The sequence below is a fragment of the Manis pentadactyla genome, chromosome 10 (assembly GCF_030020395.1).
Source record: "Manis pentadactyla isolate mManPen7 chromosome 10, mManPen7.hap1, whole genome shotgun sequence".
NCBI lineage: Eukaryota > Metazoa > Chordata > Mammalia > Pholidota > Manidae > Manis > Manis pentadactyla.
In genome coordinates, this window is record NC_080028.1 from 19,558,738 (window position 1) to 19,584,082 (window position 25,345).

Genomic DNA, 25,345 nt, shown 5'->3' on the forward strand with positions numbered 1-25,345 from the left:
ATGGCTAAAATGTAAAAAGCCAGATACAAGTTTTAGTGAGTACATGGAATAACTGAAGCTCTTGGACTGCTAGTTAGAGTGTAAATTGGTATAATCCAGGTTTGAAAACTGCAAGTGTCTGCTGAAGATCAACAAATGCCTAACTTAATGGACTAGTAACTCTATTGCATATAAGTTCCTTTCAGAAATATGCACATATGTTAACTAAAACCCATGTACAAACATGTTCACAGCAGTATTATTTGTAAGAGGCCAAACCTGGAAACAAACCACGTGTCTATCTCCAGTAGAATGGATGGATAAATAATGGTATATTCCTATTTTAAGAAGCCAAGAAGATCTGCAAACTCACAAAATAGTTCATCTATTGGCACACCGATGTCTGCATTTGAACAAATAAATCTCCCCCTTTTCACCTCAGCTTGATTCCTATTAAAAGCCATCTATCCAGTACATTAATCCTTAGCAATGCACAGAAGTACATTTCATGGTACTGGAGAGGGTGGAGGGATTGGTGAAGGGAGTCTGTGTGCTGTGGGGGAGCAGGGGAGAAAATTGGGTAGTATCTGGGAATGCAAATGCAAAAAACCATATATAACTAAAGGAAATATGGGGGTAAGTATCAAAGACAAACCCCACCTTTATCATAATACTGCTTCAGGTACACATTGTAGGAATACTAGACAGCAAAGAAAAATGAAGTTCTACTACCTGTAACATGGAAGACTCTTATAAACATGATACCAAGTGAAAGAAGCCAGTTACAAAAGAGCATGTTTTGTACAATTACATTTATATGGAGATCAAAGGAGGGCAAAATTAATCTATGGTGTCAGAAGTCAGGAGAGTGGTCTGGGAGGGTATTACGACTAGGAGAGGGAACAAAGGAACCTTCTTTGATACTGATAATATTCTATTTCCTGATCTAGCTCACAGGATGGCAAACATTTTCTTTAAAGAGCCAGGCAGTGTATACTTCAGGCTTGGAGGGCCAGTTTCTGTTACAACTACTCAAATTCTACCATTATAGTGCAAAAGCAACTATGGATAAGTATGTCAGCAAATGGGTGTTGCTGTATATCAATAAAACTATTTACAGAAACAGGCAGGGGACTGAATATGGCCTTTGGGCAGTAGTTTGCCAACTTCTCACCTACATAGATTGGTTACATTTGGGTATAAATTTGTGAAAATTCATTAATCTATATGCTTATGATTTATATACTTTTCTCACTGTACATTATATTTCAGTGAATAAACTAAAAAATAACAAATAGGGAAAGTCACTAAGAAAATAACATAGTTGACAAGAACAGATGTAAGCAGTTAGGATTCACTAGTCTGCTTGTGATGTTTCTGTGATTGTTTCTTGCTACAGACATACTGTGCTTTTGGAGCACTACCAATTCTAGCCACATCAAAATTGTTTTCAAGCACTCAATATACCAAAATTAGTGTTCATTTCCTTCTTTATGGGAGAGGAGTCCATTAAAAGGCCTCCAAGTGGCTAGTTCTCTTAATGAATTCCATTTATTAAGCTTTATTATTAATGCCCAAATTGATTTCTTCTCCTAGTTACATCATTCTGCCATTCTATAATTGAAATTCTAAAAAACATCAGTAGATACTTAGGACATAAGTAATCTAAGAAACATAAAGCATCATTTCTAGCACTCCTTTAATTTTCTGACTCTCCCAGAAAGAACTGCTTCTTTCAGAAGTGATGCATCTTGCCCATCGCTACCCCCACTTCTTTGGCAATGTTAAATGTTTGGTAAAATTAACAGAGTTTAAACATAAAGGAAAAAGGAGAAAGCCTGTACACACTTAATAGATCTGCTAAGGGATTTTGTTAGCTTTTCTCCCCTGGGAGATAAGGAGAATTAGAAAACATGTACCACGGCAATATTCTGAGTTAGGCATTGTTCTAAGCTCTTTTCATTCATTAACTCATTTGATCAACACAGAGACCCAGTGAAGAGATTACTCTAATTATTACCCCCACTTTAGAGGTGAGGAATTTGAGTCAATGAGGGATGAAGTAATTGCCCAGGGTTTCATAGTTAATAAATGATACGGTGGGATTTGAAATCAGATAATCTGTTTCCACAGCGCATGCTCTTAGGTACATGCTAAGATGAACAGCTTGGGTGTGATTATGAGAAATCTGAGGCCTTAAATTTAAGTGTGGCATAGCTTAAGCATTCCAACCTTCCTGTCATCCACCTTCAAAAACAATGAGAAACGACTGTCCCTACTTTAGCCCCAACTGATTCATATTGCAGCATGTGTGACACTACTGCACTTTCTCTGTATATTCCTGGCTTTCCTCCATTAGCCTATGTGCTTTTTGAAAGCTGGAACTGTGCCTTAGTCCTCTTTGTATTTCTAGTGCCAAACATAGTGTCTTCCTGGATATAACATGGCTCAATAGATGTCTACTGATTGAGCGGATCAATCATGCCAGGAGTGGCAATTCCTTTTTCTTTGGTTCACCAACTTCTACAGTTCATACTACTTTTCTGGCGATTTATTGCAAAGGACAGGACACAAAGTCATGAAGAGTTTGATGTGACTAGGCTCCTGGCACGATGTCTATAGACTGAGCTTCTTAAAGCAAGACATTCCTTCCTCTGTGGTTAGCTCAAGGATGCCCACACACTGCTGGCCTTGATAATGGGCGTATGGTTAGTAGAATGTAGCTAGAGATAGAATTTGCATTTATAATTAATAGGATAAAAGAGGATATGTTTATACTCATTTCTAAGTATTCATCGAAGAGTCCATAGGCATTCATCGGCTGGAGGTTGTAGTCCTTTTCCCATTGTGGGAAATGTATTTTCCTTTCAGGTCCGTGTTCCTGTCTTACTTTTCTTCTAGTCCACCAGTTCTGAATTAACCTGCACAACAAGATCAATTTCTTTAAAAAAATAAGTAATAAGAAAGAGGAGAGTTCCCCTGTAGAACCATAGTTTTAAAAAATTCAGGACAAGCTGCCAAGGAAATAAAGCTTTGGATCAGGAAGAAAATAACAGCAGAGGTTATACGTCAAGCCCTTGTATGTACACATGAACAGAATGACTCATGAACTTATTTTAATCATTCATGAAACTATCATGTTCACTGTTGCCTGTGAGGGTCGGATAGAGGACTGAGAATATCTATAAACTGATGCCCCTGTATGAAGGCAGTATACCTCCAAGTACAGGAAGATCTGACCTAGCTCATTTAATCTGGGGCCCATCGGCAGGCTTACCATGTGGGTGCTGACCTGCACATTCTGCCTTAGGGACCTGGAGGATGTGCAAACCCACAGAATGCCTCCCCTCTTGGTACACTGAAGCCTGCATCTCCGCACCTCGCCTTGCCTGCTTTCAGCTTCAGCTCGAATGGGGGTGACTCCCAGTAATGTGCACCTTGCCCTGGTGAGGTTAGCACATTAATCCTTAACACTGTGCAGGGTGCATCTTATGATATGGAACAGGGTTGAGGAAATGGTGGGTTGTCAGGTCTGTGTGCTGTTGGGGGGCCAGGAAAAAGTTAAATGATATTCAGAAGTACACATGCCAAAAACAAACAAAAAACAAAAACCCAAAACATGAACAAAAAAACTAAAACACAAAACCTAAACCAAAATATGAAATAAAGGAAATAAAGGATGGACATCAAAGATAAACTCTGTCTTCTCCACCATCTTGCTCTATGCCCATATTACTAGAAGATAAATATGGTTCCCCTGAGGTCTGTGACATTTAGATCAAGTATGGTTTGTACTTTAGAGTAGAATTAAAAAAATGCTTCTAGTTTTTTAATTGTATGCTTTATTTCTAAAAAGTTTTATAGAAAACATCCAACACTTGGAATAACCTTTCTAAAAATAAACCTAATAATACAAATTTACTGGCATTGGTTCTGACAGGGAGCTAAGAGATAACTTGCCTGAAGTGAACCAAATTCTAGCTCATTGTTCTGGCTGAGTGGTCCTCCCTGAAGCCTGGAGTGCTCTAAGGAGACACCGAGCCGACAGGGAAACCATGATGTGGAATTTGAGCAGAAATAGAAGTGCTGCTGATTTATATCCCTTGAAAACGTAATGGACCAGAGCTGAGCAAGCAAAGCAGAATTCAAGGTTATCCTTACAAAGCTGATGCAAGGTTTTGCCTGTTGTCATCACCCAGGTGATAATATTTTTACCAGTCAAGAGATGTTGACTTAGAAATACTCTTGTTTTTTTACTGAATCTCTAAACTTTTCTCTTTTCCATATGTTTCTCTTCTGGTCAGATTTAAAGAAAAAATCACCATTCCTGATTTATTGCAGGGGTTGGGGAGTAGAGCTCTAGTTAACGTGCTGTAAAATAGCTAGGGATTTGCAGTACTGGCACCAAAAGGGTCAGGGGCATCATTTAAAGCACACTGCAAGCAATGTTTACATTTAGGGGCCATAGAGAATTCTGAAAGAATATTCACTTGCGTTCATGTGACCTGTGCTATATCTTCCAAAAGAGCCAATGTCTATTATTTTCCTGACTGTCTTTGAATAACTAAGCATGACTGCTTAGCTGCAGGTATACACATGCCTGCACTGTGGAGTCTGCATTGCTTATCTTACTTGCCACACCTAGAAAAGCCAATATTGAGCAATGCTGCCCCTCCACTGTCGACACCAAAGATACTTACGGGTAGCCAAGTTCCATGAAATTATTCCAGGTCTGCTTTAGCACCATTATAATACCCATTTGCATACAGAGATCAATAAGGCATCCACTAGGGTGGCACTGCAAGGTAAGCAAACACAGAAATGCAAGAATCAGCGGAGAGGAAGATAGGGTGTCTGGTTTCTCATCTGCACAAAGTTGCCCTAAGGCTGTTTCACATAAGCCATAGGAAACAAGGAACGATGGGAGAATACAGACCTCTTCCAGTCTCCATCTGTTTATCAGCCTCAAGTAGGCACCTGGGTGTCCTGTAAATCTTCAACACAGAGAAAAACAAACCATTAGCATCCTGTAGGTCTAAGCTTTCAGAGCATATTATATTCAGATTAGCACATTCTCCAGTGAAAACTACTGGTACGGTAAGTATCAGGTCTGAGGGAATGAGGAAACTCTTCCAGAGCGGTCATAACTGCAGCTTCTGGAATTCTCTGGGAGAATGTTTCTCTTCTGGACTTTCTGTTTGGCTGTGACTTTGAACATTTTCTGCTAAATATCCAGTGCTCTGGCCTGTGTAAGCAGCAGGTTGGAGTGAAACACATTCTTATCTTGTTGAATAATAGCTTAATTTAAGAACAGCCAGCCTTTCTATTGGATTAGAATTCCATGCTGGAGAAGTCAGGCACTGAGGAGAGGCTGCAGCATCCATCTCACCCGAACCCAGTACTTACCCTTTCCTGCTTTCTCAGCTCCTCCTGGTCTAACAGGGAATTCACAAAACACAAACACCGAGGGTCCTTCCCAATCCTCCTAACTGCTGGACTCAAAACTTGCTCAGTCGGACCCCCGCTGGCGTCCTGTGTCAGCCCCTTTCCCTCCTGGTCGTCCTTCCCTCTCCTGTGAAGTCAAGCATCTAGGACGTGCTGCAGGCCCTGGTGCCCCTCATGCCGCCTGCTCATGTGGGTGTGAGATCCAGGTGCACACGGAGCCCAAAAGCTTTATCCTCCCACAGGTGCAGATGATTTTCCTCTACTTATCAAGAAAACGTACGCAGGTACTTTTTAGTGAAGGAGACCTTTCCCAAGGATTGGATATGGGAAAGGAAAGGAAACTGATCTCTTTTTACCCTTGGTGTGGATCTACTCTGGAGGGAGGGCTTCTCTGTCACCCTGGTCAGTGACCCCTGAGTGCCCTGTCTCTGGCCTGGGGAAGTGTGGAGAAAGCCAGTTCTTACCTTCCAAGGAAGAACGCGATGTAAAATGTGGAGCTGTTCAGATTGACAAACTGAAAAAGAAACATTTTCAGGGTGAAGCTGTTCTCCCACTCCGACTCTGTGCGAGGCTGCTCTGTGGGCAGAAGGGGAGCAGAGTTTGAGAAGCAGCATCTGGTGCTCTCACTACACCCTCTGTCCTGCTCCCCATACACACAGGGTGGGAGCAGAGGCACCCTGAGGAGGCTGCGGGAGACCCCAGGTGCCTACACACGGTACAGGCTGGGGTGGACCATGCACGGGCTCCTCAGCTTGCAGACCAGCCCTAACAAGGGTTTGGGAAGTGGTTCCTGACTTGTCTGAGCAGATGGAACATCCAGTCTGCTCCACTGTTACAGGAGCCGGAAGGCTTGGCGCTGAGACACGCAGGCTGAGGGGCCTCGTTCCCAGTCCTGGATCGCTCGCTGCAGGCGCCTTCCTTTTGCTCTTAGTTTCCACGGTGGGGCAGGGCCTGTGTGGGGTCAGGTGCCCTCCTAGCTCCTAATAATTCCTTGGTCTTGACTTCAATTTCTGGTGAAATGCCAGGTGCTACTGGGTGAGAGGGAGTCAGACCCCCACCCCAGAATGCTGAGTGTTCTGACTACTTTGCCTGTCACCCTCATCCACCATTTCTCATTTCATGGACAAATGCCAAGGAGATGGCTTCATCCTTTAGAGCTTTTACTGTGTATCACCATCCGTGTCTTCCAATTTCCTGACCTTAGTCAGGCACCAATTTTCATCTCCTTACATTTTGACTTCCAGAAAGCAAATGATCTTTGGACATTGCGATAGGAACCAAAGTATAGACCAAACCTTCAACTTGCACTGTCATGTCAAATGCACTGAACTGTCCCTAGGAGCTGCATCCTTACCCCAAGCAAGATCAGAGAAAATGTATTTTCTGTTTTTTGAAAGAAAACTTTCTCTGTTTCCACATTCCTGAGCTTCTGAGCACTTATCTACCATTTTACCCATCAATTCCTTTTCCATGAATTATAACTCAAAATGCTTCTGAAGAGCATATCTGAGAAGGGAGGAGAGACAGAAAGGCAAATGGCTTAAATGTTAATTTCTGAAGAAGGCTGTACTGCTGCTGAGGGAAGAAAACACAAAGGCTTCTGGCAGGGTTTTAGTTTTATTTCATTTCTGTCCCCAAACTCCTGATGGCATAGCCATATCTCCTGGGTTGTCAGCGAGCTGCGTGGGTTCCCAGGTGTTCCGAGCATGGGTGGACCAGAGCTGTCTCTCCACTGGCACCTTTGCTAGGCTGAGTCAGCTGCCACTGGGCACAGTCTACCAGTGCAGAGCTACGCCTTCTGTGGGCATAAATCTCTGTCATTTTAGGCAAGGGGTAGTAGTCATGGAAGATCTCAGTGACATTAAAGGCAATATGCCAGTGCCTAGCCCTGTATCTGGTATATAGAAGGGGCTCAATAAATGGCATCTTGTATTATAATGATTATTATAGTAAATAAAAGCACTTCTGTGACCTTTCCCCCCTCTGGATAAGCTATATATGGGAATGTGCTAAAATAGGTTTCATGTGGGGAGCATGTCATTTTCTCAAACTGCATAGAGTAAAATGACCAATGTCTTATTAAGAAAATTGGGACAACTTCTCTATTTTGAAAACATGGAAAATACACAGCTTATAGCTGGCTACCAGATTGTTCTAGTGCTTTATGGAGTCAGAGAAATGTCCTTTGGGGAGACTTGTCAATGATGGCTAGTCTGCCTACATTCCTGGGAATGAAGGCTCCTAGTCTTAAAAGCAACGAACTTTGCATGACTTCTTTATACCATAAAAAACTTGATACATTTTTCATGAAATAAAAATTGTAGGCAAAGCAAATGAATGTTTTTCTTACTGATTCTGAGCAGTTTATACGCATGTACTTTTGTGATGCTATTTTTTGTGCATGGAGAGAAAACCTACTTTAAATCACAGTAGCTCATATGGATAATGTTTGTGATAGGTTTTAAAGTTTTAGATAGAAAATATCCTCCAATTACTGGACATATTTAAAATGTCCTGTTAAGCGCAAAGAACAAATTGGTTTATGAAATTCAAAATAAAGGGAATCTTTCTTTTCAGCAGTGTTTCAGAAATAAATCTTTGAAAAGGTACTTTCTAGACCATAATATTATGCTGGGAAATTAAAAGGGTTTTACTTACCTAAATTTGTCAGAAAAAGTGCAACTTTTTCATAGAGCTGTAAAATAAATTTCATACATGTAACAAATGAACTGTAGATGTTCTAAAATCTGTAATTATAAAGGATATGGGTAATAAAGTCATGAGTGTAAATAATTTCACTAACCATGCATTGCTCAAACATTGAAAACATCGTATACAAACGTGTCCTTCAGAAAGAAAAGGATATGTACAGAAAGAAAAAAATGCACAAGGTTCCAATTTACCATTTAAAAAATCTCACTTCTGTTTTAGAGTGAGAAATTCTGTGGCTGCAAGACTATCTGCCACTAATTACCAGCTTGCTAAGTGATGCAAGACTGCTGCTGATGGTAAGATTCTGTAACCCTATTGTTTCTAGGCTACTATATTTTTTTAGAGTACAGCATTTATAAATAGTGAAGTGATAAAACATTACTGGAAACTCCCAAACTTATGATATTCTGCTTTTCTGTTGAATGCATCCAGTAAATGGAGGGTCCTAAGAGGGAAAGGAAGGGGTGTGTGTGTATGTTTGTGTGTGTATGTGTGTACACATATGTGTATGGAAGAGCAGAGGTTCAGGGCAAACCCAGCTGCCTGAGATTCCCCAGAGAGGGTATAAATTGAGAAAAAGAACAAGTGCCTTCTTTACAGTGGAAGATGGTAAATTAAAACGAAAAGGTAAACTAGTTAAATGAATATGAACAATACGAAAACTAAGACCACATGTAGACTAAAGTAGTGTAAATGCACTGGTTAAAATTCCCCAGGCTGGAATTGTAACTTTACCAGCTAGCAAACCACAGGGCTTGGGCACATTACGTCACCTCTTCTTCAGACCATTGTTTTCCGTACAGGTATACCTCAGAGATACTGCAGGTCTGGTTCCAGACCACTGCAATAAAGCACATTGACTCACAATTAAGTGAGTCAAGTGAATATTTTGGTTTCCCAGTACACATAAACGTTATGTTATACTATACTGTAGTCTATCAAGTATGTAATGGCATTGTCTGAAACATGTACATAGCTCAAAAAATATTTTATTGCTGAAAAATGCTAACCATCATCTGATCTTTCCGTGAGTCATAACCTTTGCTGGTAGAGGGACTTGCCTCAATGTTGATGGCTGCTCACTGATAAGGGTGGTGGTTGCTGAAGGTTGGGGTGGCTGTGGCAATTGTATTAAAATAAGACAATGAAATTTGCTGCATTCAATTGTCTTTCTTTCACAAATGATTTCTCTGTAGCATGTGATACTGATAGAATTTTTCCCATGGTTGAACGTCTTTCAAAATTGGAACCAATCCTCTCAATTCTGCTGCTACTTTATTAATTAAGCTTAAGTACTACTCTAAACCCTTTGGTGTAACTTCAACAATCTTCACAGTGTCTTCACCAGGACTAGAGTCCATGTCAAGAAACCATTTTTTTTGCTTATACACAAGAAGCAATTCCTCACCCATTCAAGTTTTCTCATGAGATTGAAGCAATTCAGTCTCCCCTTCTAATTCTAGTTCTATTGCTATTTCTACTACTCTGCAGTTATTTCCTCCCTGGAGGTCTTGAACCTCTCAAAGTTATCCATGAAGGCTGGAACTGCTTCCATACTCCTGTTAATGTTGATATTTTGACCTCCTCCCATGAATCATGGATGTTACTAATGGCATCCAGAAGGGTGAATGCTTTCAATTTACTTTGCCCAGATCCATCAGAAGAATAAATTTATATGGCTGCTATACCTTATGAAATCTATTTCTTAATCTATTTCTTCAAAGTAAAAATGAATGACTCCTTGACCCATGAGTACAGAGTAGTTGTGTCAGTGGGTATGAAAGCAACATTGATCTTGTTGTGTATCTCCATCAGAGCTCTTATGTGTCCAGGTGTCTTGTCAGTGAGCAGTCTTATTTTGAAAGGAAGATTGCTTTCTGAGCAGTAGGTCTCAACAGTGGGCTTAAAATGTTCAGTAAACCATGTAGTAAACAGATGTGTTATCATCCAGGCTTTGTTCCATGTATAGAGCACAGAATGGGTTTAGTATAATTCTTAAGGAAGGGCCCTAGGATTTTCAGAATGGAAAATGAGCATAGGCTTCAACTTAAAGTCATCGGCCCCTAACAGGAGAGTCAGCCTGTCCTTTGAGGTTTTGAATCCAGGCATTGACTTTTCCTCACTAGCTGTGAAAGTCCTAGATGGCCAACTTCTTCCAAGAGGCTGTTTTGTCTACATTGAATATCTGTTTAGTGTAGCCACCTTCATTAATTACCTCAGCTTCATTAATTATCTAGACTTTCTGGATAGCTTGTAGTAGCTTCTACATCAGCCCTTGTGCTTCACCTTGCACTTCTCTGTTATGGAGACAGCTTCTTTCTTTAAACCTCATGAACTAACCTCTGCTGGCTTTCAACTTTCCTTCTTCAGCTTCCTCATGTCTCTCAGCCTTCATAGAATTGAAGAGAGTTAGGGCTTTGCTCTGGATTAGGCTTTGGCTTAAGAGAATGTTGTGGCTGGTTTGATCTTCTATCCAGAATACTAAAACTTTCTCCATAACAATAATAAGACTATTTGGCTTTCTTATCATTTATGTGTTCACTGCAGTACCACTTTTAATTTCCTTCAAGAATTTTTCCTTTGCATTTAAAACCTGGTTAACTGTCTGGTGCAAGAGGCCTGGATTTAAGCCTACCTCAGCTTTTGACATGTCTTCCTTACTAAGCTTAATCATTTTTAGTATTTGATTTTAAATGAGAGACATGTGACTGTCCCTTTCACTTGAACAGTTAGAGGCCATTGTAGGGTTTTAATTGGCTTAATTTCAATATTACTGTGTCTCAGGGAATAAATAGGGAGGTTTGAGGAGAGGGGGAGAGATGGGGGAATAGTTGAAGAATGGGTCAGTGGAGCAATCAGGACAACATGTAACAGTTATTTATTATTTGCCATTAAATGGGCATGGTTCTTGTTCTCCAAAACAATTACAATAGCAACAAAGATCACTGATCATAGATCATTATAACAAGTAAAATACTAATGAAAAATCTTGAAATACTGTAAGAATTACTAAAATGTGACACAGAAATGAAGTGAGCCAATAATGTTGGAAAAATGGTGCCAACAGATTTGGCCTGATGCAGGGTTGCCCCAAACCTTCAATTTGTGAAAAACAGTACCTGTGAAGCACAATAAAGCAAAAGATAATAAAATGAGATATGCTTGTATATAGTTGAGAATAGGTTCATTGATCTCATCATGCTTCCACATATTTGAATTCTTTTATCCAAGATTTCAGTTAACTACAGAAATAGGCAAAATACTCAGATTGTATGACTCTAAACTTTCAGCAATGACTATGTTTTGCTATAGTAACACATAATTTATATGGAATAAAATCAAATTTTGTGTATACAAACCTTAGACTGTTGGAGTTTATTTAATGTTAAAAGAGATCAGTATAATTTTCAAAAAGAAATCTTACGGTATACATTAATCATACATTCCAATTTTATCTAAAAAATAAAATATTGATAAGCAACAGACTAGGGAAGATACTTTAATCAAATACATTTTATTATTACAAACACACTGTATTATTAAAGTTATTTCATTGTGTAATTATCAAAGAAAATTAGATTTGACTGATGAGATAATCTTTCTCAAAATTATAATTTTCAGTTATGCAGTTTATCTTTTATAGCTCTCATGATGACATACATTTGTCAAAGTGCCTCACTTTGCACTTGTCTCAAAGGTCTTGGTAGCTGGTGACATGTCAACATTATTTTGGTTTAGACACTAAAAAAATTGAATTTAAAAAAGTAACAGCACAGGCGTTGAAATATGATTGATACTAATCTTTTGAAAAATAAGGAAAAGTATATGGGAACACAGTAGGGATCCATGGTATCTGTCAACACTTTATAAACATGTTGAAGATACAAGGAAGTAGATGGTGAAGCTTTAAAATGGATGCAACAGGAAAAGGCACATAAACAGAGGCACAGATGACTGGAAGGAGACCTGCAGATGAGTGATTTTGGGGAAAAGTCTAATTTCTATTTAGGCAGTTGAGATAGAAACCATGGATTGTTTGTTCTGATAAGAGCAGTAGAAAATTAGAAGTAGAGAAGGTGAATGGGATAAAGAGGTACAAATTTCCATTTATAAAGTAAATAAATCATGGGGTTGAAAAGTACAGCATAGGGAATATAGTCAATAATATAGTAATAACTTTGCTTGCAATAACTTTGCCACATGGTAACTACCCTTACTGTGGAGAGCATTTTGTAATGTGTACAACTATCAAATAATTATGTTATACACTTAAAACTAATATAATGTTGCATGTCAACTATACTTCAATTAAACAATTAAAAAAATAAAATAACATTTATTCAGTCTTTAAAAAAAAAGAGCAGTAGAAAAATCTAAGTTTCCAAACTGGATGCTACAAATTATAAATGTTAAAATCTGTAACTGATAGAAAGCTCTCTGATCTTAAGTACATTTCCAAAGGAAGCTATGAGTATTTCTAATTTGATCTTATCTGTCCGATCAATGAATGTGGGCTTGTTCTGGGGCAAGCCATGTTTTCTGGTTTACTTCTTTTTGAAATAAGACATTGTGGTTTTCACTGTTTACAGTAGGATGAAATATCTGATTCATTCTGGTATGGCTGAATAAAAAGGACATTCATAACTTTTAGTCTCCTCCTGGAATATATCTTCTGTTGGTGTTATTAGTTTGCAACCACCATACTGAGTTGCTTTTTGTTTGCTAGTAAAGCAGAACAGATTTGAAACAGTATGACAAGAAGCAAGAAAATACATTCTATATACACTCTATCTTTGAAGTATTTATTTTTCATGAAAAGGAGTAAAATGAAAACTAGTTAGTGTCCCTTAACTAGTAATTGACATAGTATTTTGTTAGGATCTAGAATGCTTTGTAAAATAATGCAAATTTTAAAGTACACACTACGCGAGAGGAAATACACATCATCAAACTTAGAACATAGGCATCCCTTAAATTTTCTTCTTTTTTTTTTTTACATGCTAATCGTAATACCCCCTTTCTTCTTCCCCACCCTTATCCCTCCCTTCCCTCCTATTCTCCCCAGTCCCTTTCCCTTTGGTAACTGTTAGTCCTTTCTTGGGTTATGTGATTCTGCTGCTGTTTTGTTCCTTTAGTTTTTCTTTGTTCTTATACTCCACATATGAGTGAAATCATTTGGTATTTGTCTTTCTCTGCTTGGCTTATTTCACTGAGCATAATACCCTCTAGCTCCATGCTTGTTGTTGCAAATGGTAGGATTTGTGTTCATCTAATGGCAGAATAATATTCCACTGTGTATATGTACCACATCTTATTTATCCATTCATCTACTGATGGACACTTAGGTTGCTTCCATTTCTTGGCTATTGTAAACAGTGCTGCGATAAACATAGGGGTGCATCTGTCTTTTTCAAACTGGGCTGCTGCATTCTTAGGGTAAATTCCTAGAAGTGGAATTCCTGAGTCAAATGGTATGCCTATTTTGAGCATTTTATGGAACCTCCATACTGCTTTCCACAATGGTTGAACTAATTTACATTCCCACCAGCAGTGTAGGAGGGTTCCCCTTTGTCCACAACCTTGCCAACATTTGTTGTTGTTTGTCTTTTGGATAGTAGCCATCCTTACTGGTGTGAGGTGATATCTCATTGTGGTTTTAATTTGCATTTCTCTGATAACTAGCGATGTGGAGCATCTTTTCATGTGTCTGTTGGCCATCTGAATTTCTTCTTTGGAGAACTGTCTGTTCAGCTCCTCTGCCCATTTTTTAATTAGATAATTTGCTTTTTGTTTGTTGAGGTGTGTGAGTTCTTTATACATTTTGGATGTCAACCCTTTATCGAATCTGTCATTTACGAATATATTCTCCCATACTGTAGGGTAACTTTTTGTTCTATTGATGGTGTCCTTTGCTGTACAGAAGCTTCGCAGCTTGATATAGTCCCACTTGTTCATTTTTGCTTTTGTTTCCCTTGCCCGGGGAGATACGTTCATGAAGAAGTCAGTCATGTTTATGTCCAAGAGATTTTTGCCTATGTTTTTTTCTAAGAGTTTTATGGTTTCATGACTTACATTCAGGTCTTTGATCCATTTCGAGTTTACTTTTGTGTATGGGGTTAGACAGTGATCCAGTTTCATTTTCTTACATGTAGCTGTCCAATTTTGCCAGCACCATCTGTTGAAGAGACTGTCATTTCCCCATTGTATGTCCATGGCTCCTTTATCATATATTAATTGACCATATATGTTTGGGTTAATGTCTGGAGTCTCTACTCTGTTCCACTGGTCTGTGGCTCTGTTCTTGTGCCAGTACCAAACTGCCTTGATTACTGTGACTTTGTAGTAGAGCTTGAAGTTGGAGAGCGAGATCCCCCCCACCTTATTCTTCCTTCTCAAGATTGCTTTGGCTATTCGGGGTCTTTGGTGTTTCCATATGACTTTTTGAACTATTTGTTCCAGTTCATTGAAGAATGCTGTTGGTAATTTGATAGGGATTGCATCAAATCTGTATATTGCTTTGGGAAGGATGGCCATTTTGACGATATTAATTCTTCCTAGCCAAGAGCATGGAATGAGTTTCCATTTGTTAGTGTCCTCTTTAATTTCTCTTAAGAGTGTCTTATAGTTTTCAGGGTATAGGTCTTTCACTTCCTTGGTTAGGTTTATTCCTAGGTATTTTATCATTTTTGATGCAATTGTGAATGGAGTTGTTTTCCTGATTTCTCTGTCTACTGGTTCATTGTTAGTGTATAGGAAAGCCACAGATTTCTGTGTGTTAATTTTGTATCCTGCAACTTTGCTATATTCCGATATCAGTTCTAGTAGTTTTAGAGTGGAGTCTTTAGGGTTTTTTATGTATAATATCATGTCATCTGCAAATAGTGACAGTTTAACTTCTTCTTTACCAATCTGGATTCCTTATATTTCTTTGTTTTGTCTAATTGCAATGGCTAGGACCTCCAGTACTATGTTAAATAACAGTGGGGAGAGTGGGCATCCCTGTCTTGTTCCCGATCTCAGAAGAAAAGCTTTCAGCTTCTCGCTGTTCAGTATGATGTTAGCTGTGGGTTCATCATATATGGCCTTTATTATGTTGAGGTACTTGCCCTCTATACCCATTTTGCTGAGAGTTTTTATCATGAATGGATGTTGAATTTTGTTGAATGCTTTCTCAGCATCTATGGAGATGATCATGTGGTTTTTGTCCTTCTTTTTGTTGATGTGGTGGATGATGTTGATGGATTTTCAAATGTTGTACCATCCTTGCATCCCTGGGATGAATCCCACTTGGTCGTGGTGTATGATCCTTTTGACGTATTTTTGAATTCAGTTTGCTAATGAGTATTTTTGCATCTACGTTCATTAGGGATATTGGTCTGTAGTTTTTCTTTTTTGGTGGGGTCTTTGCCTGGTTTTGGTATTAGGGTGATGTTGGCTTCATAGAAAGAGTTTGGGAGTAATCCCTCCTCTTCTATTTTTTGGAAAACTTTAAGGAGAATGGGTATTATGTCTTCCCTGTATGTCTGATAAAATTCCGACGTCAATCCATTTGGCTCAGGGGTTTTGTTCTTGGGTAGTTTTTTGATTACCACTTCAATTTCTTTACTCTTAATTGGTTTGTTTAAATTTTGCATTTCTTCCTTGGTCAGTCTTGGAAGGTTGTATTTCTCTAGGAAGTTGTCCATTTCTTCTAGGTTTTCCAGCTTGTTAGCATATAGGTTTTCATAGTAGTGTCTAATAATTCTTTGTGTTTCTGTGGAGTCTGTCGTGCTTTTTCCTTTCTCGTTTTTGATTCTGTTGATATGTGTTGATTCTCTTTTTCTCTTAATAAGGTTGACTAGAGGCTTACTATTTTGTTTATTTTCTCAAAGAACCAGCTCTTTGCTTCATTGATTTTTTCTTTTGTTTTATTCTTCTCAATTTTGTTTATTTCTTCTCTGATCTTTATTATGTCCCTCCTTCTGCTGACTTTAGGGCTTATTTGTTCTTCTTTTTCCAATTTTGATAATTGTGATGTTAGACTATTCATTTGGGATTGTTCTTTCTTCTTTAAGTATGCCTGGATTGCTATATACTTTCCTCTTAACACTGCTTTTGCTTCATCCCACAGAAGTTGGGGCTTTGTGTTGTTGTTGTCATTTGTTTCCATATATTCCTTGATCTCTATTTTAATTTGTTCATTGATCTATTGATTATTTAGGAGCATGCTGTTAAGCCTCCATGTGTTTGTGAGCCTTTTTGTTTTCTTTGGACAATTTATTTCTAGTTTTATACCTTTGTGGTCTGAGAAGTTGGTTGGTAGAATTTCAATCTTTTTTGAATTTACTGAGGCTCTTTTTGTGGCCTAGTATGTGGTCTATTCTGGAGAATGTTCCATGTGCACTTGAGAAGAATGTGTATCCTGTTGCTTTTGGATGTAGAGTTCTATAGATGTCTATTAGGTCCATCTGTTCTAGTGTGTTGTTTAGTGCCTCCATGTCCTTACTTATTTTCAGCCTGGTGGATCTATCCTTTGGAGTGAGTGGGGTGTTGAAGTCTCCTAAAATGAATGCATTGCATTGTATTTCAGCCTTCAGTTCTGTTAGTATTTGTTTCACATATGCTGGTGCTCCTGTGTTGGGTGCATATATATTTAGAATGGTTATATCCTCTTGTTGGACTGAGCCCTTTATCATTATGTAGTGTCCTTCTATATCTCTTGTTACTTTCTTTGTTTTGAAGTCTATTTTGTCTGATACTAGTACTGCAACACCTACTTTTTTCTCCCTGTTGTTTGTATGAAATATCTTTTTCCATCCCTTGACTTTTAGTCTGTGCATTTCTTTGGGTTTGAGGTGAGTTTCTTGTAAGCATATAGATGGGTCTTGCTTTTTTATCCATTCTATTACTCTGTGTCTTTTGATTGATGCATTTAGTCCATTTACATTTAGGGTGATTATTGAAAGATATGTACTTACTGACATTGCAGGCTTTAGATTCGTGGTTACCAAAGGTTCAAGGGTAGCTTTTTTAGTATCTTACTGTCTAACTTAACTCGCTTATTGAGCTGTTATAAACACTGGTGATTCTTTATTTCTCTCCCTTCTTATTCCTCCTCCTCCATTCTTTATATGTTGGTTGTTTTATTCTGTGATTTTTTGTATTTCCTTTAACTGCTTTTGTGGGTAGTTGATTTTATTTTTTGCCTTTAGTTAGTATTTGGTTGGGCTGCTTTCTTTGCTGTGATTTTATTTTCTCTGGTGACATCTATTTAGTCTTAGGAGTGCTCCCATCTAGAGCAGTCCCTGTAGGATGCCCTGTAGAGGTGGTTTGTGGGAGGCAAATTCCCTCAACTTTTGCTTGTCTGGGAATTGTTTAATCCCTCCTTCATATTTAAATGATACTCGTGCTGGATACAGTATTCTTGGTTCAAGGCCTTTCTGTTTCATTGCATTAAATACATCATGCCATTCTCTTCTGGCCTGTAAGGTTTCTGTTGAGAAGTCTGATGATAGCCTGATGGGTTTTCCTTTGTAGGTGACCTTTTTCCTCTCTCTAGCTGCCTTTACAACTCTGTCCTTGTCCTTGATCTTTGCCATTTTAATTATTATGTGTCTTGGTGTTGTTCTCCTTGGGTCCTTTCTGTTGGGGGTTCTGTGTACTTCCGTGGTCTGATCGATTATTTCCTCCCCCAGTTTGGGGAAGTTTTCAGCCATTATTTCTTCAAAGACACTTTATATCCCTTTTTCTCTCTCTTCTTCTTCTGGTACCCCTATTATGCGGATATTGTTCCTTTTGGGTTGGTTGCACAGTTATCTTAATATTGTTTCATTCCTTGAGATCCTTTTATCTCTCTCTGCGTCAGTTTCTATGCGTTCCTGTTCTGTGGTTTCTATTCCATCATTGGCCTCTTGCATCTTATCCATTCTGCTTATAAATCCTTCCAGAGATTGTTTCATTTCTGTAATCTCCCTCCGGATGTCATCCCTTAGCTCTTGTATATTTCTCTGCAGTTCTGTCAGCATGGTTATGACCTTTATTTTGAATTCTTTTTCAGGAAGATTGGTTAGGTCTATATCCTTCTCAGGGGTTGACCCTGTGATTTTGGTCTGTATCAAATTCTTTTGCCTTTTCATGGTGATCGAGGTAGTTGTGTGGGGCTCACACTGTGTGTCGGCTGGGAGAACATCTCTTCTTGCTGGTTTGTGGCCTTCCTCTCCTGGGAGAACAGCGACCTCAGTGGCTTGTGCTGCGCAGCTGCATGCAGACAGGGCCTCTGATTCTTGCCTGGCCTCTGTGGAGTTAAGCTCCATGGTTGCTGTGGAGTTAAGCTCTGTGGTTGCTATGGGCATGACTGGCCTTGGTCTGCTGCTCCAATATGGTGGAGCCATGTCAGAGGGGAGACAGGTGGGAGGCTGTTTACCACCGTGAGGGGCCTCCAAGCTGCGCTGCCACCCAGGGGGTTAGGGTGCCTGGGGTTCCCTGGGATTCCCAGCTGCTGGGCTAAGTGTCCCAGGATGCTTCCATCCAACTGTGGGGTCCCTGTCCCTTTAAGACTTTCAAAAAGCACTCGCTTTTCTTTGTCCCGGGGGCGTCGGCTGCGGGGACCTGCTCACAGGTCTTACTGTCCTGCTTCCCTAGTATCCAGCACCCCACGCATGCACTGTGTGTCTGCGCTCTGGCCCGGATGGCTGGGGCTGGGTGTTTAGCAGTCCTGGGCTCCTTCTCCCTCCCAGCTCTGACTCCTCTCCTCCCACTGGGAGCTGGGGTGAGGGGCCTCGGGTCCCACCAGGCTGTGGCTTGTATCTTACTCCTTTCACCAGGCGCTGTGTTCTTGCAGGTGTGGATGCAGTCTGGCAGTTGTCCTGTGTCTTCTGGTGTCTCTTTTAGGAATCATTGTATTTGTTGTATTTTCAAAAATATGTATGGTTTTGGGAGGGGATTTCTGCTGCTCTACTCAAGCCGAAATCTTGGCTCCTCCCTCTTAAATCTTATTTTTTAATTACAATTGGCCAACTCTTGCAAAATGTTAGAAACAGAATATGTGATCTGGGACAATTACATTATTTAAAATTTAGAGCCTTTAATGAACGCAAATTAAAAACCATTCTAGTTTTCAAGGTTTGTATATTTAGTTATTGAAAATGTATTTATTAATGATTAATGTATAAATGATTTTTTTTTTTGCAAGACCAGTATGGCCATAGTTGAAAGTAATGTATATATGTATATAATGTATATAATGGTATTAAAAAATGTATATTATTGGGACATGAAAATATCTTAAATGGAGTTATTTCAGAAGTCAGTAGAGTCCTGAACTGGTCAAAGCTACATTATAGTCATTATTCTGTCATCTGTTCTTTATGTGATATTTTCCTCTTAAGGACTTACTTTTACTTATTTACTTTTTAGATATTCTCATAAAAATCTTTCTAAACTATATTATACACTTGGTCGCCTTCATAACAGAACCTGCAAAGCTTCAGGGCACAAGACAGGACTGTAAATACATGTGCTGGGATGGGAATGCCATCCGAGATGGCTGAGAAGGGTAAGGCACCTGGTTCCTGCACCAAAGGGTCCTGGATGCTCCTGCTTTGAGAGTTCTTATGTATGCTTTTCATTTCCTTTCCTTCCCCTTGCTACAGCTTGTCATTGCCTGCCCGTGTCAGTATGCTTGCCTTACTAACCTTCAATTATTCTAGTTTGATGTCAGCTGAGAAGTCAGGGCACCAAAGTTATCTAAAATAAATGGAAATACAGCTTAAGGGCATTCGTAAGAATCATACATGTGAGCTCTAGTGTGTGGACTCTACACCATCCATTTTGGTCACTCTGACACTCTTTGTTAGATGAACATGTAAAATGTCATGTAGTCTAGCTCCCACTTCTCACCGAGTTCCTTGTTTTGTCCAGAACTATACACATTTCCTTCTCCCTATGCTCCCTTCTTTATTTTTAGTTTACTTCCTCTTTTCTTGGCTGTGTCTTATGAAGTAGAGATTGCTGGGTAAATGGCTTCCACTTAAATGAAATGTTACTCTGACAGCACTGGCATTTTGCTCAAAACCTAAAACAAACAGGTATTTATAGACTTACTGTGTATATATACAGAAATTTATTTCTTTATAAATTAAATTTTAATAGGATATTAGAGAAGAGAGAGCTTTAATTCATTGCATCCTACCTGGACGCAGAATCTTTCACTGCTCTGGCTCTTTGGTTAATTCACTATGAATCATTACCCTTTGCAATATATATTCCACAATTAACTTCCAGACTGGCTGAGTCCTGGGAGGAGGTGGTAAGGCCAGGGGTGCCAAACATCCACTTTCAATCTCTACTTGACCAAGGAGTTTCACAATTATTATGTCAAAATGATCAGCAACTGCTCTTTTTTTCATTTTTATAACTTCAGGATTTTGAAACTTTAATAAAGAAGAACCTGTGTTTTTTAATAATGATAGTAGTAAATTACCTATATTTCATTAGCTCAGTGAATACTAGTTCACCTAAGAAACATAAATAAAGTTCTTTATTATTGCATTGGGTGAATTCACTATGAATCATTACCCTTTGCAATATATATTCCACAATTAACTTCCAGACTGGCTGAGTCCTGGGAGGAGGTGGTAAGGCCAGGGGTGCCAAACATCCACTTTCAATCTCTACTTGACCAAGGAGTTTCACAATTATTATGTCAAAATGATCAGCAACTGCTCTTTTTTTCATTTTTATAACTTCAGGATTTTGAAACTTTAATAAAGAAGAACCTGTGTTTTTTAATAATGATAGTAGTAAATTACCTATATTTCATTAGCTCAGTGAATACTAGTTCACCTAAGAAACATAAATAAAGTTCTTTATTATTGCATTGGGTGAATTCTCTTAGGAATTGCAGTTTATTGGTTATGGAATTTTGCATTATTTAAAGAAGTAGAAATGACAATCTGAATAGATAAAATTGTGTTAATAATAATATTAAATTACTTGGGCTTTGGAAAACCTTTTTCTAATGTGAGCATTTCAGCATTATAACCCATATTTCAAATGAAATCACAATAAGGGTGAGGGAGGGAACTACAATTAATTGAACATCAACTCCATGCCTTACACTGTTCTTGGCACTCCACATACATCATCTTACTTACTAACAAAATTCTAATGCCAGTATTTTGATGTATAGGTTGACCTGAAGTCTAACAATATCAGCCGTTACCTTTTATTCTGCAAATAACAACAATTTACTGAGGTCCTACTATGTGCCAGGCCCTGTTCTATTCTATACACTAGGAAATGACAATAGTTAAAAAAAAAAAACATACAAAAGTTTCTGCCCTCATGAGCCTACATTCTAATGGAGAAGACAGATAATATATAAAAAAAAAAATTCAAATTAGCACCCTGGATGGTGATAAATGCCCTGGAGAAAAACAAAGCAGGCAAGGAGATGGGAGGTTGTCAGAATTGTCAGATGGCACGACTGGGTTGTGATTTTTAATTGAGTGACCAGGGAATCCTACATTAGAAAAGTAACATTTGAACAAACATTTGAAGGAGGTGAGGGAATAAGCAATGCAGACCCTGTGGAGAAGAATCTTCCAGGCAGAGAGAAGAGCAAGAAAAATGTCCTCGCGTGAGAGCATGCCCGGCACATCGAAGGAGCGAAGGGAAGGCCAGCGTGGAGCAGGGTGAGTGGGGAGGAGAGGAGGTCTGTGGTGTTACTGGGGCCAGATGAAGGAGCCCCTGAGGCCATGTAAAGACGCGGACTTTTACTCTGAGCAGAGGAAAGCCGCCAGACATTGTGCACGGAGCGATGTGAGCTGGTGTGTAGGTAAGAAGCTCCTCTGCTTGGAGGGGCAACCACGGGCGCCCGGGGACTGGTCAGGACTGTTCTGCAGTAGCCCAGATGGGTGATGCTGCGGTTTTGGTCCAATGTGGGAGTGGGGGATGTGTGAAAAGTGATCAAATTCTGGAAATGTTTTGACAATGCGAGAAACAGAGGAGTCAAGGATAATGCCAAGGTTTTCAGTCTGAGCAACTACCATGAGGGTGGCAGCAGGAGAAGCTGATTCTAAAGGAAAAGGTAGGGGGTTTGGGTTTGAATGTGTTGGGTGAGGATGGCAGTTTGATGTATGGGGTCAGGGAAGGCATCTGGGCTGCAATATGCAATTGAAAAAAGCCTGAAATCAACACAAACAACAAGGTATGTCCCTTGCAGCATTATCTCCAGGAATGATTTGTTACGGACACCCTCCCGTTCCTCAGAATCAAAAGGAAACAGGAATCAATACTGCTGAGCTATGTCACGGATTCTGAGCTGGGCCTTTAAATCACATTCTTTTTTTTTTTTTTTCGTTTCCTTTATTAGTATATAGTATTATCTTACTGGATAAATGAGTGGACTAAGATTCACAGAGGGCACGTGCCTTGCTGAAACTTACACTGTAGAAAACCCCAGAGCTTAGCTTTGACTAGTGCCTTCTAAATCCCCAGACATGCGCACATCTCATGCCAGGCACGCTGCTGCCAGGACATCAGCAACACCTGACCGGCTCTCCTCCCTGAGGCCGGGCCTTTAGCATCAGAAGGAAACTATCACCTGCAGGCCAGGCCCTGTCGCGCTGGCTGGTCACCGTGCAGCTCACTCACCACGTTCAGCAGCATGATGATGCAGAAGTTGATGCACACGGCGGTCCCTGTGGTCGCCACCTGGGAGTTATTCCGGATTAACGCCCACTTGAAGGCAGCGAATGTGCTGACGGTCACCACCCGGTAAATGACGATCCCGAACACGGCCGCGATCACCACGCAGATCTGGCAGGAAGGCGGGAAAGGAAAGCGAGGGAGCGTCAGGGTGGAATGGCGCAGGAACAGGGCTCCTGGCACCTGGAAAACCCTCTGATGAGAAGAGGAAGCGGTAGTGGTACTGACGCAAGAAGCCACAGCAAAATGCATACAACATGCGCTGTGGCTAATACCGTCTCTGGTCTGTATTTTCTTTGTTGTTCAGATAGAAAAACGACAGAGCTTGAAGGTTGATAATTTATATAAGCCAAGGGGTAACATTTTATTAAGCAGAATATTGAGCTCATGAACAAATATTTATTATGGAAATCTTGGAAAGTCACTTTTCTGTTTAAAACTGTTGATTGGTTTCCTTTTACTCTTAGGATAAAAGCACAGCCCTTAGGGTGGGCTCCAAGACTCTCTCGAGCCCTACTGAGGGCCATTTTCCCCTCCCTCTGGGGGCTCCAGACCGTCTGTCACTGTTTCCCATGGGCTAAAGCACCCTTAATCTCATGACCATTTCCTTTGCCTAAATTGCTGACCCATCCGTTCCCATGCCAACGGTGAGCACAGACACAGCCTAGGTACCATCTACTCAGCTTCCACATCTCAGCTCAGGAATCCCTTCAGAACTGAAGTTTTTTTATGACCCCCTGACTTTTTTTCTCTGTTATACAGTACCTATACTCTTCTTTCAGGTCCCTACTTAAAATTTCTAAAATTTGTCAGTCTGTCAGCCTCCCCACTTAGAAGTATGATAGTCTCCCCTTGTCCATGCGGTGTGTGTTCCGTGAGCCCCCATGGATGCCTGAGACTTCAGATAGTACTGAACCCTACCTATGCTAAATTTTTTCCTTTACATACCTACCTGTGATGAAGTTTAATTTATAAATTAGGCACAGTACGAGATTAACAACAATAACTAATTATAACACAGAACAACTGTAACAGCATACTGTAAAAAAAAGTTATGTGAATGTGGTCTCTCTTCCTCTCGAAATCTTTTTACACTGTACTCATCCTTCCTGTGAGGATGTGAGATGAGAAATGCCTACATGATGAGAGGAAGTGAGGTGAGTGGCTTATTAGGCATTGTGATGGAGCATTAGGCTATCGTTGATCTGATGATATACCAGAAGGAGGATCATCTGCTTGCAGACCGTGGTGGGTCTGAGGGAACAGACACCTTGGAAGGTGAAACCACCATTGTGGGGCGTTCACTGTAGGAGCCATTAGGGCAGGAACGGTATCTGTTTTGCTCACGAGCATTTCTGCAGCGCCTTGGCATAATTACAGGTGCTTGGTAGGTCTCCAGTTATTTCTTGCTGACTAAACCAACTATGTGTGAGGTGCACAATCTCTTATTAATCAGATATGAATGCAGATTTAACTGAGACATCTTTCTCTGAAGATTTCATGGTATTTGAGGATATGGCATGGCTTCTATCTCCATGAAATAATAGGAATCTGAGACTCCAAAGTTTTGTGACTTTCATTAGGTGACTCACTTAATAAGTCAGAGGAGCGACCTTAGCCTACTTGGTTAGCAAAAAGTAAATCTTAAGGCTGGGCCTCAGGATGGCCTCTGCTGACTGAGAGATTCCTTTCTTCAGAGAAATGGTCCTCTGTTTTATGTAAACTCTTATTTCTGGATTACTGTAAGTGGTATACTCTAAAAGCTTGAGTATGAAGTCTAGCTGGAACAGGCAATAATAATAATACAAATAATAAAGAAACAAAACCCTGCTCATGTCTTAATCCTTGAGCTGTTGGAAAGGAAATAGGTGAAATCCACACTGCATTTCAGACAAAGGGGGCAATATGGTGTAATGGACAGCACCCTGGACTCAGTCGGGAGTCAGGCCTGAGTCCTGGCTCAGCTGCTCCCTAGCTGTGTGACCTTCAGCAAGTACCTTGTCCTCCCCATGGCTTTGGCCTCCCATGTTCCAGGTCCCCCATCTGTACAATAATGAAAGCTTTATCTATGTCTACAGATCTTCTGAGAAACAAAAACCAAGACAATAAATCCCAATGTCCTTATAGGAAGCAAAGAATAACACACGTTTACCAAGCAGTATCTATAGAAGGGCACAGATTTGAATCTTGATCTGAGCTGAGAGACTCTTGGGCACACTGTTCACCTTTCATTTCCCCGTTTCTTTCTGGCTAAAGGAGGTAGGTTGTCTGGATTTGCTGTAGTATTGTCCTTCCTACTCTAATCATCTAGGATACATATTTATGCACTTGCCATTTGAAAAGAAGAAGGAATCCTAACCATCCCTTACTGTTCTAACATGGCATTTCTGAAAACTCTGCATATATTTTGTTCAGTAATTAATAGGGTCACAGTTGATCACAAAACAGCTTCTTTTTTAGGAGACACTAAGAACCAAGGTTCAAGTTAGTGTTTTTCAAATTGATATAACCATTAGCGAGT

The 25,345-nt window shown here is 39.8% G+C and overlaps 1 protein-coding gene across 3 annotated transcripts in view; it reads right to left on the bottom strand.

The window, feature by feature from the left end:
* ANO4 (anoctamin 4) overlaps nucleotides 1–25,345 on the bottom strand; it is a 388,767-nt gene that overhangs the window by 28,304 nt on the left and 335,118 nt on the right. For all 3 annotated transcript variants that reach the window (XM_036891459.2, XM_036891457.2, XM_036891460.2), the window contains 6 exons: nucleotides 22,771–22,935; nucleotides 8,083–8,119; nucleotides 5,889–6,000; nucleotides 4,916–4,973; nucleotides 4,680–4,777; nucleotides 2,758–2,900 (listed from right to left, as the gene is read on the bottom strand). In XM_036891459.2, the coding sequence (XP_036747354.2) occupies nucleotides 2,758–2,900; nucleotides 4,680–4,777; nucleotides 4,916–4,973; nucleotides 5,889–6,000; nucleotides 8,083–8,119; nucleotides 22,771–22,935 (613 nt within the window). The remainder of the gene's footprint in view (nucleotides 1–2,757; nucleotides 2,901–4,679; nucleotides 4,778–4,915; nucleotides 4,974–5,888; nucleotides 6,001–8,082; nucleotides 8,120–22,770; nucleotides 22,936–25,345) is intronic.